Source organism: Mus pahari, chromosome 3, assembly GCF_900095145.1.
Source record: "Mus pahari chromosome 3, PAHARI_EIJ_v1.1, whole genome shotgun sequence".
NCBI classification, from domain to species: domain Eukaryota; kingdom Metazoa; phylum Chordata; class Mammalia; order Rodentia; family Muridae; genus Mus; species Mus pahari.
Genome location: NC_034592.1, coordinates 138,000,909 through 138,015,283, shown reverse-complemented (window position 1 = coordinate 138,015,283; position 14,375 = coordinate 138,000,909). Strand labels below are relative to the sequence as shown.

General features: G+C 51.1%; 2 protein-coding genes across 2 annotated transcripts in view; one reads left to right on the top strand and one right to left on the bottom strand.

Moving 5' to 3' along the window:
* The window catches only part of Trpc4ap (transient receptor potential cation channel subfamily C member 4 associated protein), a 63,027-nt gene extending 50,243 nt beyond the window's left edge, over positions 1-12,784 (top strand). The window contains exons 10-19 of the mRNA XM_021192410.1: positions 1,948-2,079; positions 3,433-3,491; positions 5,124-5,225; positions 6,244-6,327; positions 7,280-7,370; positions 8,866-9,006; positions 9,288-9,396; positions 10,737-10,849; positions 11,625-11,831; positions 11,925-12,784. Of these exons, the coding sequence (XP_021048069.1) occupies positions 1,948-2,079; positions 3,433-3,491; positions 5,124-5,225; positions 6,244-6,327; positions 7,280-7,370; positions 8,866-9,006; positions 9,288-9,396; positions 10,737-10,849; positions 11,625-11,831; positions 11,925-12,062 (1,176 nt within the window). The 3' untranslated portion in view covers positions 12,063-12,784. The remainder of the gene's footprint in view (positions 1-1,947; positions 2,080-3,432; positions 3,492-5,123; positions 5,226-6,243; positions 6,328-7,279; positions 7,371-8,865; positions 9,007-9,287; positions 9,397-10,736; positions 10,850-11,624; positions 11,832-11,924) is intronic.
* Positions 12,757-14,375, bottom strand: part of Myh7b (myosin heavy chain 7B) — a 23,016-nt gene continuing 21,397 nt past the window's right edge. Inside the window, exons 37-41 of the mRNA XM_021192409.2 lie at positions 14,104-14,274; positions 13,797-13,901; positions 13,618-13,713; positions 13,053-13,190; positions 12,757-12,974 (exon numbers count right to left, since the gene is read on the bottom strand). Coding sequence (XP_021048068.1) covers positions 12,963-12,974; positions 13,053-13,190; positions 13,618-13,713; positions 13,797-13,901; positions 14,104-14,274 — 522 coding nt within the window. The 3' untranslated portion in view covers positions 12,757-12,962. The remainder of the gene's footprint in view (positions 12,975-13,052; positions 13,191-13,617; positions 13,714-13,796; positions 13,902-14,103; positions 14,275-14,375) is intronic.

The window sequence follows — 14,375 nt, the reverse complement described above, 5'->3', positions numbered from 1 at the left end:
TCTTTCTTCTTTCTTCTTTCTTCTTTCTTCTTTCTTCTTTCTTCTTTCTTCTTTCTTCTTCTTTCTTCTTCTTTCTTCTTTCTTCTTTCTTCTTCCTTCTTCCTTCTTCCTTCTTCCTTCTTCCTTCTTCCTTCTTCCTTCTTCCTTCTTCTTTCTTCTTTCTTCTTTCTTCTTTCTTCTTTCTTCTTTCTTCTTCTTCAGGGTTGTTTGAGGCAGGGTTTCTCTTTGTAGCCCTGGCTGTCCTGGAACTCACTCTGTAAACCAGACTGGCCTCGAACTCAGAAATCAGCTTGCCTCTGCCTCCCAAGTGCTGAGATTAAAGGCATGTGCCGCCTCTGCCTAGCGACCCACAACTTTTAACTCCTTTTTCTGACTAGCCCACTTGGCTTTTAAAATTATTCTCTGCTTTTGCTCCTAGTTTTCACTAAGATTGGTTAGAAGCAGTCAATAATAGCTATTCCACAGCCCAAAAGCTGTCCTATCTTAAAGTTTCCTCCTCCAGTTCACCTGTCACATTTTAACTCAGCCTCCCAGCTTAAGGAGATGGCAAAATATAAGCAAGTTATTTGCCAGAATGTATTGGGATTGTCCTCTAGACCCTGTTCCCACTGAAACCTCTTGAGCTGTCCCTTTGACCCGCTCTTGGATGGTATTCTGGCCTTTTGAGATCCCACTAGAACTTGTTAAGCCCTGATGGATTTCTCCTGGATCTCCTCCTCTTTTCTCTCCTGCTCTTTCTCCCTATACTGCTCCACTTCCCCCAACTTCCAGTTTTCTCTGGCAAAGGCCTGGGGCTACATAGTTTGGTTTGGCCAAAGCAGAGACACTGCTTCTCTAGATCCCTGTTTTCTCTATCAGGTTTTGTGTCACTGTGAAAGTAGTCTGAAGGAGAAAGTTTTGTTTTGGATCACGGTTTAGAGGGATCAGTCCTTGTGGCAAGAGGAGTGGTCTAACAGAGCAGCCCCCACATGACAGCCAGGAAACAGAAACAGACAGGAAAGAAACAGGAGCAAGATCCTGAGGAGGAAGAATCTCTCAGTAGTCTGCTTCCTCCAGGAGATTGTCCTAGATTTGAGAATTGTCACTACCAACTGTGAACTGACACAGTTACAGATGCCAAAGTCGGTTAAACTTCTTTCTCCATTGCCTATCTCAAAAAGCAAGAGATTGTTTGAGATGTGAATTTTTCTTCATATTGAGAGGTTGAGCTTTTCCTGTGATTTAAGAATATTTTCTCAGGGCTAGAGACATTTTATGTGTTTAAAAGTGGGGCTGTTCTTCCAGGGGATCAGGGTTTGATTTCCAGCACCTACAAAGCAGTTTACAGCAATCTGTAAATTCCAGGATCTGACACTCTCTGGCCTTCATGGGCACTAGGCACACATGTGATGTACAAACATATATGTAGACATAACGCCAGTACACATAAAATAATAAAAACAAGTTAAAGACATTTCTTTCCTTCATGTATGTGTGTGAATGGTGGTGGGGGAGATATTTTTGCCTGACTGTGTCTATACATCATGTGTGTGTGGTACCTTCAAATGCCAGAAGAGGGTGATGGATCCCCTTTGACTGGAGTTAGAGAAGGTTCTAAATAGCCACCTAAGTGTTGAGAATCAAACCCCTGTCCTCAGGAAGAGTAGCCAGTGCTTTTAACCGCTGCTTATAACTGAGCTGTCTTTCCAGCTCTTAAAAACATTTCTAAGTCAAGTAGAGGGTTTACTCCTCATCTCTGAGGATCTGATGCCCTTCTCTAGCTTCTCAGGCCTCTAACACGTATGCTTTTCTGTGTAGTCAGGTGGAGGGTGTCTTTAAATGGCAGCACTCACTACTAGCAGCTGCTGTCTTCACCCTGAAGATGGCTGAGCTGGGAGAGGCCTTGCTCACATTGCTCACATTATGCACACATTGGTCTCAGTATTTCTCCCTTGCAACCCTACACAGGTCCACAGGATGATCGCTGAGTTCAAGTTGATCCCAGGACTCAACAACTTGTTCGACAAACTGATTTGGAGGAAGCATTCAGCATCTGCCCTTGTCCTCCATGGTCACAACCAGAACTGTGACTGTAGCCCGGTGAGCAGGAGAGCCTGGGAGCATGCAGGATGTTAACAGCAAAGAATTAGTTGTTTTAAGAACCACTGCTGACCTGGGGATCTCATTCTTATAGAAAAGAGTAGAGAGAAAGGTTTTAGGCCAAGAATTTACCTCCAGCTATATCTCAGAGCATCCTGATAGGGTATTGAATGAGCATCAGAAGTCCTTTGTGCCACTCAACTTTGACTGTGTCCCAGAACCTCTGAACCTGTCTTCTTGGACTAGGAGGGTCGTGTGCCTATTGCCCTCAGAGCTCCGGCTTCCCCCAACTCTGGCCAAAAGACCTGATGTGCTAGCAGGACCTGGTGCCCTGGGTTTTCAAACCTGCATTGTGGGACTTAGCCCCAGTGCCCTGCCTCCAACCTTGTCAGGTTTCTTTTCATTCTTCCATTTGAGTTAGTCATTTAGAGTGAGTCTGTTTCTAGATGTCTGACTACAGGGACTGGCGGCTTGGTCTCTGTCCGTTGTGGAAATATACTGTCTTCTGCTTTTGCTTTTGCAATTTTTCTCTAATGGTTTGTTACTTACTTCTTTATGGTCTCTTGGAGATGCTGCTGTGGTGCCAGCAGCTTGTGTGTGGGTTTTCACACACTTGGGGTGACATGTGTGTCATTCTCTGATGTCTGGTGGCAGCCTTCCTGGGAACCTGTGCCACCTCCGCCCGGGACACACTTCGGCTCGCACTTTAGAGGAGCCAGTTTCATGTTTAGTTTCTTGGCCCTGCCACTCTCAGGATTTCTTACTTCTCCTGGGAAGTTTCACCAGCCAGGCCTAAGCAGCTCACAGCTCAGCTCGTCCTGGTCACTGTAGGACACAGAAACCATAGCCGTGTTGTGACTCGGTCTCTCACCATCCACGGGCTCCTGAGCTTCTGAGCGCCTCCGCCGAGCTCTCAGGGCCTGGCCTTTCTGAAACAGATAGGTTTCCCTTTCTAGCTTCTAAACTACCCTCATGTAGAAAGGGACTTAGGTGATTATATTCTTTAAATCCAGTAGTGTAGGATGTTGTTAGCAGAATAGGTCTACGTTAGTTTACCTTGACACTGGTCAGCTGTGAAGGTCTGACTTTTCAACTGAAAACCCTCCAGGGAGTCAGGGAAGTGGGGAGAGGAGAGGGGATTTGTGGAGGGGAAACTAGGAAAAGGGATAACATTTGGAATGTAAAGAAAGAAAATATCTAATAAAAAAAAGAAAAAAAAAAAAAGAAAACCCTCACTGTGCTGGAGGACAGGGACACAAAAGAAGCAGTATAGGAAGACAAGGATGTCACCAGAGCCCAGCCTTGTTTTATGTACAAGTGTTGTGACTAACGTAACTTTAATATGTGTTCTAGGATATCACCTTGAAGATCCAGTTTTTGAGACTTCTCCAGAGTTTCAGTGACCACCATGAGTAAGTAGCCCCTGGAGGCGTCTTCTACAGGCCCTCCCCCACTCTTTCCTGCTTCTCTGACCCAGGAGCAGTCAGGGCAGACTGGGGGCCCTCAGTATCTATGCGGCTGTGTTCCTCAGCCCCGTAGGTTGACAACCCTTCCTTCCATCTGGGCACTGGATCTTTCCTCTGCCCTCAGAGGATGAAAGTGCTGTCCCTCTGTGCCCTGGGAACAACACCCTTGTGCAGTGACTAGCCTCTGAGCCACAGAGTTTCTGACTGGAAACATGGAGGCTCCACCTCTACAGTGAAATGTGTTGACTCCCCCTCCCCACTTTTTTGAGATAGTCTCTGATTTTTAATGGTTAAGCTTTTAGTGGAGAATGTATAAGAAAATGATTGTCCACTATAAGGGAAACAGTGCAGGGAGGGAAAAACATGAGATTCTTGGCCTTGGCGTTAGGGTAAGGACCTGACAACTGCGTGTGCACAGAGAAGTGGATGCACTGGATTGAAGGCTTCCATGCAGGGCCCAGAGGAGGGGTTGGCCACAGCAGTGCTGCAGGCTAGCCTGAGTTTTAAATGCTGTACAAGTTAATAGAACATGCTTGAGGACAGTGCTGCCTAGGGGCCTCTATCTCTTCTTTTGTGATTCTGTCTTGTGAGAGCATCTGTGGCTGAAGGCATCTGTAGTTGACAGAATTATGCTGAGAGTGTGTGTGTGTCCCTGGCCTAGCTTTCATCCGACTCTACATCAGTACTCCTTTGTATCTGACTCAGTGGAAACACTATGGTCCCTGCTGTCATGTAGGGTACAGTTGGGAGAGGAAGTTTACCATTAGAGAAGGTCACAGTTACAGAATGCCTGATGACAAATAGGCATGGTGTGTGGGACAAAAGAGCACACTCCGTGAAAGGACAGTTGTCAAGTGTCCTGATTGGCTGGCCGTGCTCTGTGACTATTGCAGAAGCAGTCTGTGAGCAGAGGCCTGACTGGAATGACAAGGCAGCGTGAGAGAGAGCTGAGCCAGAAGGATATGGCATGGTCATGAAAACCAGAGTGGCCAGATGGTGTGGCGGGTGTGAGCTGCACGTTTGTTTTAGCCACGGAGGTGGCCTGGCTGCACAGGGCCTTGAAGACACGATCACTCCCTAGGTGTTCACACAACAGAGGTGTGAGAATTAGAGTAAGCATTTTCAATAATGACATGGTCCAAGTCCTGTTCTGAAAAATCACTCAAGGAGCTGAGTGAGGGCTCCCTTCCTGTGAGAAACAGCTGAGGAAGTGCTTCTGTGCTGCACAGACCACCATAATGACAAACCTGGATGGAAGGAAGAGGAGAGATTGTGTCACAGTTGGTCAGGCCTCTGCGTTGTGACTCTGGCCACTGGGAATGCTGCAGCAGGGCTAGGCTCAGAACTAAGATGGCAGACGGGAAGTGCAGGTGACTTTGAGAAGTCATATAGAAGTGTTCAGTGCGCAACATGGAGATGCCGAGGAAGGGCTTGTTAGGAGTGACAAGCGCGTGTAGACGTGCTGGTAGACTCTCAGCACTCCTCCCAACAGGAGTGGGCAGAGCAGACTCTGCCCCGAGGCAGAGCAGTTCAGCGGCCCCAGAGCTGCCCTTTACCCTTTGAACCCATTTGTTTCAGGAACAAGTACCTGCTGCTCAACAATCAGGAGCTAAATGAACTCAGTGCCATTTCTCTGAAAGCCAACATCCCTGAGGTGGAAGCTGTCCTCAACACTGACAGGTGATCCTTGTGGGGACCACTGTGGATACAGGACTCCCAGGAGGGCACACACGGGGGTGCGTGCTTGCACTTCCTCACACGAAGCTGCCACCGCACTGGCTTTGTGAGCTAGATCCTCACATCTCCTGCATTTCCTAACTGAGGGTCACAGCAGCCTCAGAAGGAAGTGCCATCGTCAGCTTCCTCTCTACATGTATATGACAGCAAAGGTCAGCTATACTCTGTCCTTCCACCTTATCCCATGCAAATCATGGCCCCTTTACTGGTATCCTTATTTCCTGCCCGGTGGCAGCTGTGCCAAGCAGGACAAGAAGAAGCTGACCCTTCACCCTCTGCCCTATGTCAACCTCATCTTTGGGATCAACACAGTGACATGCCCGGCTCATGGGAGCTTGTGAAGTGTGGCCCTAATCTAGCAGCTAGAGTCAGAAATCCCCAACTTCTTCCTGAGAAGATGGATCCATCACTGCCCCCAGTGTCTACAGGGGCTGGAAATGGAGCTGCCGTGTAAAGAGAGAGTTTAAGGGCCCAGACACCTGCCACTGTCACAGGCCTAATCATTTTCTTACCTACTGCAGCCTTTGCCTCATAGACGGGAAGCTAAGGCCTGAAAGCCCACAGCTGAGCTGGAACTGACCCTGGGCAGGAAAAAGAACTCTGGGCACTGCCCAGTTGGCACAGATTTTTATTCCATCTGGCATACTCTGCTGTGGCCCGGATTAAACCCATTTGTGGTGTAAATGACCTTTTTCTGGCAGTGTGGCCATGGCTGTGCCTCTGCCTCTGGCCAGTGGGTCTGAGGAGGGAAAACTGGCCTAAGGTGCAGGAGTAATGCACTTGGCTATTGAACTGACGGCTGCAGTCTCTGAGGTCCTGGCACACGGTGAAGCAAGAAAGCATCCTGTAGACTCAGACATTGCCCGTTCTTTCATCCATCCACACCAACACAGGACTAGTTCAGTGGCCCCTCTTAGCCATTCAGTTCTGTCACCCGTGCTGTCTGTCCCTTTGATTTCAGGAGTCTGGTGTGTGATGGCAAGAGGGGCTTACTAACTCGGCTGCTGCAGGTCATGAAGAAGGAGCCAGCGGAGTCTTCGTTCAGGTGAGTAAGGAGAGCTGTGCTTGTGAGGGTCTAGAAGCCAGGGGTTCCCAGTGGGTTAGTCTCCAATACCTACTCCTTAAGGTTGGGGAGGTAGCCTCACAGCTGCTGGCTCCATGGAACTCAGCTGGTAAGTGTGTGTGTCCTTGTCACATGCCAGCAGGGTATACTAGGAGGTGGGTGAGCATTCATCAGATGGGCACTAGAGAGATAGAACACAAATGGATCCAGGCTAGGCCTGTGTGACTTCCTGGGATCATGGGAAGGAAGCATGAAAGGAAAGAAACCTGCTTTAGTGCAGTATGGGAAGAAATGGAGCCAGGAACCACCCGAGGAGCTACCTGAGTAGGCGGGGGGCGGGGCGGGGTTTGGAAAGGTTGTAGACAAGAGAATTCCACCAGGCCAGGGTACAGGGCTCTGTCCCTACAGGGTCCCTGTCATCTCAGCCTCACCTATTCAGTCCCTCCCTCAGGGATCCCAGCTGAGTCTCTGGGTCACTCAGTGTCTGTTGGCTCCTACCTAGACCAGCTCAATGCATATGAACTCAGTGATGTCGCCACACAAACCCTTCTGCTGGCCACACATCCTTGGCTTCAAGGTCTATGTCTTTTCAGTATTCTGAGAGTGGAAAGCCTAGAATGGTTTTACATGGAACTCCTAGAGGCCACTCTTTGAGCCCAGATGCCACTATGTATGCCCATATACCATAGAAACTTGTTCCGGTCCAGCCACAATGAAAGGCTGGCCCTGCTGAGCCATGAGCACCATACATGAGAATGGCAGTCCTCTTGCTTATTGCTCTGTCCTCGAGGCCTAGGACTGGGACCCAGACAGGGAAATGTTAAGTAAATATTAGACACTGGGCTGCAAACCACTCTGCCCCTGGGGGCATTGAGCCTACACCAGGGGAGGGCAGCTAAAGCTGCCTGGTCCAGGGTCAACACTTGGGTTGCAGGTTTTGGCAAGCCCGGGCTGTGGAAAGTTTCCTCCGAGGGACCACCTCCTATGCAGACCAGATGTTCCTGCTGAAGCGAGGCCTTCTGGAGGTATGCTGGAGGAAACAGGGTGTCGGGTGGCTGTCCCCCTCAGTCCAGCCCCTCACATTGATTCCTCATCCTGAGCCTTAAGGAATTTGGTCAGGAACAGATCTATTCTGGTTGTTCCTAGTACATATTGTTCCAGGGTTGGCCCTGGGTTGCCAGCTGTGGGCTCCCTGTAGGTTCTGAGGACTAAAGGACTCGAGTAGTTGTGCAGGAATGTAGAATACAGAGTTACCCAGCAAGCCCTTTGACCCTGGGGATAATTTGGTATTGACTAAAAGTTAACAGAGCCACCAACCAGGCAGCATAAACGAGCTAGTCTGAGGCCCCCGAGACATATATAGCAGAGGACTGACTGGTCTGGCCTCAGTGGGAGAAGATGCACCTAACCCTTGAAAGACTTGAGTCTTCAGGGAGTGGGGAAGCCTGGTGGGAGTGAGGGAGGAAACATCCTCTTGGAGAAAGTGGGGAGGAGGAATGGGGTGAGGAAATGTGGGAGGGGGCAATGATTGTACTGTAAGAAAATAAAAGCAATGACATTTCCATATTGATTAATGGCATGTAGCAAAAGGAAATTGAAGAGAGAGCAAATACCCAGAATTACAGTTGGTGTTTTTAGGAAATGACTATGAACATGGAACCATGAATTATAAAGGAAAACAGCTGCCAATCATGTAAGCTCAAGAAAATGAACTGAGCTGGGCGTGGTGGCGCATGCCTTTAATCCCAGCACTCGGGAGGCAGAGGCAGGTGGATTTCTGAGTTCGAGGCCAGCCTGGTCTACAAAGTGAGTTCCAGGACAGCCAGGGCTATACAGAGAAACCCTGTCTCGAAAAAAACAAAAACAAAAACAAAAAAAAAAAGAAAGAAAGAAAATGAACTGAGCTTGGAGACCCAGACTTTAGAAGCAGAAGCAGGAGTTGTTCAAGTTCAAGGCCAGACCCTGTTTCTCACACACACACACACACACACACACATCAGGAATGAAGAGAGGGAGGGAGGAGAAACCAGAGACCAGAATGGGAGCAGGGAACAGTTCCCTGTTAAGGAGTTAAATTGGCTTACCGTTCTGAGTAACCGTTTAGTGATTTGTGTGTGTTCTACGCAGTTTTATTGGTAAGCATAATGACAGTGCAGAGGGTCAGAATGTGTGCTCTGCTCTTCAGTCCTAGGCCCTGGTGCTTAGGGCAGCAGCCCTTGTTAGGTCTGGAGACAGAGGACCATGTAGGTAGCTGCAGAGCTGTCAGAGGCATTATGTGGGAGCCTGGGAAAGAAAGAGAATACCACCTACCCACCCTGACCCCTGCTGAGGCCAGCAACCTGGCTCTGTCCTTGGAACCACACTCAGAAAAGAGCCTAGACAAAGTTGCAGGTTGCATCCACCTGTATGCTTGCTGGAACCAAGTGGGTAGTCTGAGCTCCAGGCCAGGCCTGAGTGGCAAACAGATGGGGGTGGGGGCAGACCCATCCACTCGCTCACCCTGTCCCCTGTTCAACCCAGCACATCTTATACTGCATTGTGGACAGTGAATGCAAGTCTAGGGATGTACTCCAGAGCTACTTTGATCTCCTGGGAGAGCTGATGAAGTTCAACGTTGATGCATTCAAGAGATTCAATAAATATATCAACACTGATGCAAAGGTAGGGCTCGTCCAGGGCTCTGTGCTGTTGGCTGCAGCACCAGCTGTCCGTGAGCTTTGGCCTGCCCATCTTCAGGGGTGGTCACACAGTTAGAAGAGTCTGGGATCTGGTGGGACAGTCAGGCTTCAAGTCAGACCCTAAGACTATTGGGCTGAGAACTTTGGCCGTTAGAGTATCTTAGCAGGCCACTCGGTGTCAGGTCTGCAGAGTAGTGGAGCTGGGGTATAAGGTTGGTGGTGCCCTGGCCAGCAGCCTGCCAGTGAGCACTGTCTCTGCTCCAGTTCCAGGTGTTCCTGAAACAGATCAACAGCTCGCTAGTGGACTCCAACATGCTGGTGCGCTGTGTCACTCTGTCACTGGACCGATTTGAAAACCAGGTGGACATGAAAGGTGAGGAGGCCAAGGTGCCAGTGCACATTGGTGCAGTCTAACTGCCAGGCACCTGTCAGGAATTGTGTGCCTGGGTCAGGAGGACGGTCTCGACCAAGTTCAGTGTGTCATCTTCTCCACTGTGTCACCTTCTCCAATGTGTCACCTTCTCCACTGATTTGCTTCCTTTAATGAGCAAGTATAACATCTTAGTAAAGAAAAAGCTGCCTTCTAGATTGACTGCTCGGATTGAACAGGGACCCTTCATTCTGTTTTTCTGCACAAGACTATAGTATGCAGCTGTGGTGGGTGCGTCAGACCTCACCTAGAATCGTGTGTAGTAACACATGTATACATCTGTGCCCTTTTCCCTAGAATGTCTGTGGCTCCAAACAGATTGTCACAAGTTTATGAACGCTTCCAAAAAAGGACGGTGTTCCTCATTGTTGTCATTGGTACCAAAAGCATCCTGTAATGGATAATTAGACCATTTACCTCCTGTTGCTTCTCTGAAGGGTCTGTTTTAGGAGGCTGGTCACATACACTCTGATATAATCAGTGCAGTGCCTTCCCAGTAGTGTGGGAGGTCAGTTTTCAGTGCTCCTTCACCCTTACCACAGCAGTGGACACAGATGGGTGAGAACTATAGCAAACCAGTCTCCTTTTAAGATAGACTGTCTCTCTGTGTGTGGTTTATGCATATGTGGGTATGTGTGCAGATGAGGAGGCCAGAGGTTGATATCGGGTCTCTTCCTACCTTCAATGTTTGAACAGAGTCTCCTACTGAGCCTGGAGCTCATGGATTTGACTGGGCTGGCTGACTTCAGGGATCTACCTGCTTATGTGACCCAAGCTTTGTTGCTCGTGCTTGTACAGCAGTGTTAATGAGTATTCTCAACCTGTCTTCCTGAGGAGTGTGTATAGGAGCTGGAGCTGGTGCCAAGCTGGGAGGGAGCTGCAGGAAGGGCCACTTCTGAGTGTGGTTCTGAGGACCACTGGGATCACTCAGATTTGGTGCAGCCTGATGACCAAACAGTTGGAGATTGACCTGCTATTGCAGCTTTTAAGAAAGCTGGGTTTTTGTGGTTGTTTATGAAGATTTATTTTAAACTATGTGTATATGGGATTGTGTGTGTAATAAGTACAGGAGTAGATAGAGGCTGGAAGAAGGTATTGCATACCCTAAAGAGCCACCGTTGTAGGTCCTCTGGAAGAGTAGCAGGGAGTCCTAACTCCTGAGCCGTCTCTCTGACCCTTAACATAGTTGTTGTGGTGGTGAGAGCCCCAGCTGCCAAGTCAGGACCCAAACGGACCTGGCCTTTTGCATGGACCTGATGCTACACCTCTGCCTTCCTCCACAGTGGCCGAGGTCCTATCCGAGTGCCGCCTGCTTGCCTACATATCCCAGGTGCCCACGCAGATGTCCTTCCTCTTCCGCCTCATCAATATCATCCACGTGCAGACGCTAACCCAGGTGAGATACCCAGCCAGTGAGCAGTCAGAGGGGGTAGACTGGAAACCAGCTTTCTCATCCTAAGGGCCAACATGTCTGGGTTTCCGCCCTTTTTTCTGGAAACAGTTCTTCCTAGGGTGTTGCCCACTGCCTCAGTTTACAGGGGAACAAAGACCAGGTATCCTGAGGTCACAGCCAGTTGGGACAGAGATGAGTTTGGCACTGCATTCTTCTGACTCCAGGCCAGTGTTCTTCCCCATGTGCCCAGCCCCTGCCTTCTGGCTACAGTGGGCTGTGGGCTTGGACCTGAGTTTTGTCCACATCCTTCACTAACTGGCAGCCTTCTCTTCCAGCCTCCCACCCCCTTCTCTAAGATGGGAGTCATGCTGGCACCTCTGAGCAGTGGTCTTTTGTTGCCGACATGCTGGGAGGAGAGGCCTGTGGCTGGGGATGCTTGGTGAACAAGGTGGACTAGACTCTTGTTTCTGAAGCTCACGGCCTAGTACAGCACTAAAATTCTTAAGTGAATAACTGCACACTTAACTTGTGCACCCAGCCCTGGCAGGGGAGAGAAGCTTCTGGAAGAAGTCACACCTGATCCAAAATGTAGACAAGGACCAGTGCTCTTGTCAGTGTGAATGGTAGTAGGTGGGCATAGGGGACAAGGGGTGCTCATGGACTGCTGCCCCATTGTGTGAGCCTAGGATACCCTCTTCCCTGCCCCGTGGCTATCCAGGTTCACTGGCATCCTAAGGCTGCTGACGTGCACCCAGTCCATCTGCCTTTGACCTTGCAGGAGAACGTCAGCTGCCTCAACACCAGCCTGGTGATCCTGATGCTGGCCCGACGGAAAGAGCGGCTGCCCCTGTACCTGCGGCTGCTACAGCGGATGGAGCACAGCAAGAAGTACCCCGGCTTCCTGCTCAACAACTTCCACAACCTGCTGCGCTTTTGGCAGCAGCATTACCTGCACAAGGACAAGGACAGCACCTGCCTGGAGAATGTGAGTGCCCCGCCCCGACTGACAGTGGGAGGACAGTAGCCTGTGAGCCCGGTCTCCGCTAAGCACGTCCCAACCCTCTTGCTCTTCACTCAGAGCTCCTGCATCAGCTTCTCATACTGGAAGGAGACGGTGTCCATCCTGTTGAACCCAGACCGCCAGTCGCCCTCTGCCCTGGTCAGCTACATTGAGGAACCCTACATGGACATAGACAGAGACTTCACTGAGGAGTGACCTTGAGCCAGGCTGCGAGAAGCTGCCGGGCAGGGCGAGCGCAGTGAGCTGGAGTGCACGTGCCGCCTCGCACTCCGCCCATCCCTGTCCCTCTTGCCTCCCCAGTGCTCTGTCTACCCCGGGTGTCCAGGTGCAGGCTCAGAGGAAGGAACATCCTAGAAGCTCTAGTCTCCTGGGTCTGAGGGCCCAGGTCATGGGGAGCCTGTTTCTTCACTGTCCCCAGGGTAAGGACAATGGCACCATGCCCACCTTTCCCTCACAGTCCTGGAGCCCTGGCCTGCCAGAGAAGGAGAACACGGGAAACCATCTCTGTCTGAGCTTCTCCCATCACTCCTGATGGAGAGGAAGATGCAGACCCCTGTGAGCCAAATCTCCCTGGCCTCAGGGCGCAGGCAGAGAGGCTCCTGAGCCCTGGACAGGGGTGGGTATCGGAGAATGCTGCCTTCCCCCGGGTCTGCCCACCTCCCTTCCTGACCTCCCTGTCTTCCTTTAGCTCCTCTGGTTCTTTGCTCATTGGCCACTGTGTTCATCCTGGAGGTTCCCTAGAAGTGGGGGGCCTTTTCTCTCCATCCCTTGGGGCATGGAGTGCCTGTGCCTGCCTGAGCCCAGACACGGGAGCCTGGCCGAGAGCTTACCCTTGGCTCCTCCTGTGTTGCCAGTTTATTAACAGCAAATAAACCGATTAAATGGAGACTATTAAAGAACTTTATTTTAAAGACTGATGTGGACCTGACTTTGTCCATGAGATTCTGTTCCCAGCTCCTCGGCCCCAAGAAATAAGAACAGTGGCTGCTGCTCCAGACAGGGTGTTTATTGGGGTTGTGGGGCTCAGGGAGGATGGAGTGGCAGATGGAAAGATGCAACAGGATCACAGGGTGGGGTGTCCTTCAGAGCCTGGTGTCACTCCTTGTGCTAAGAGATAAGAAAGAAGCTGAGCCCGACACCTGTGCGTCCCTGACTTCAGCCCACCCAACACTGAGGCTGCCTTACCTTGGGGCCCAGGGCATCCCTGGACCTTGCCCGCAGCTTGTTGGCTTGGGTCTCTGCCATGTCTGCCCGTTCCTCAGCATCATCCAGCTCGTGCTGGGCCTTGCGGTACTTAGCCAGGTTGGTACTGGCCTGCTGCTCCTGGAACCATATGCAGGGCCTTGTTTCCCATTGGTAACTAAAATGGCCACCTGCTCCCATTCCCCAGAGAAAAGCTGACTACTCCTGGTCCTCCCTCCATTCTTCTTGTCACCAGCCTCCACTTACTAGAACCCACACAGGAAGGAAAAAAAAAAAAGTGGAAGCCATCCTTCAAGAGGTGCCTCTGTCACCTGCCCACCATGCCTGGGCTGAGGATAGAAACCATTCACTTTTTAAGTCCATTCTATAGCTGTAAGTGACCCATGCTGTAGCCATAGAAGTCCATGAGTTGAGAGGTCGGGGCTGCTACCTGTTACTTGAGACTGCTGCAGATGCATCCCTGGCTGCCATGCCAGCCCTGCAGCTGAAAGCAGCTCACCACTAGTGTCCAGAACAGTCCCAGATACCTGGTCCCCAGTGTGCTCACCGCCTCCTCAAACTGACGCTTGTAGCTCTTGACCTTGCTCTGCAACTTGTCCACCAGGTCCTGCATGCGAGCCAGGTTCTTCCTGTCCTCCTCAGTCTGGACAAACAAAGGGCTCTCAGGGTCTGCCTAGAGGAGGGTTAGCTCCAGCGCCGCCTCCTGGGGTGAGCGCCACCACCTACCTGGTACGCGAGCTCCTTGACCCGGCGCTCGTGTTTGCGCACCCCCTTGAGGGCCTCTGCGTGCTTCTTCTGCTCTGCATCCAACTCGGCCTCCAGCTCCCGTACCTGTGGGGCAGAAGGAGGGTCGCCCGCCCACTAGCCCAGCATCCCAAGCCTCTGCCAGTGGGGCAGGAGGAGGGTCGCCCGCCCGCTAGCCCAGCATCCCAAGCCTCTGCCAGTGGGGCAGGAGGAGGGTCGCCCGCCCGCTAGCCCAGCATCCCGAGCCTAGGCCAGCCAGTAGGGCAGGAGGGCTGGGAATGCTGCACACCTTGGCCTCCAGCTTCTGCACTTGCTTCTTCCCACCCCGGAGTGCAGCCTGCTCTGCTTCCTCAAGGCGTGCCTGCAGCTCCCGCACAGTCTGTTCCAGGGTCTTCTTCATCCGTTCCAGGTGTGCACTCGTGTCCTGCTCCTTTTTCAGCTCCTCAGCCATCATGGCTGCCTGGATGGGGAGGGAATAGCATGGTGGAGGGGAGGCAAATTTCTTTGAGCTCCGTTCTCTCTCTCTCTCTCTCTCTCTCTCTCTCTCTCTCTCTCTCTCTC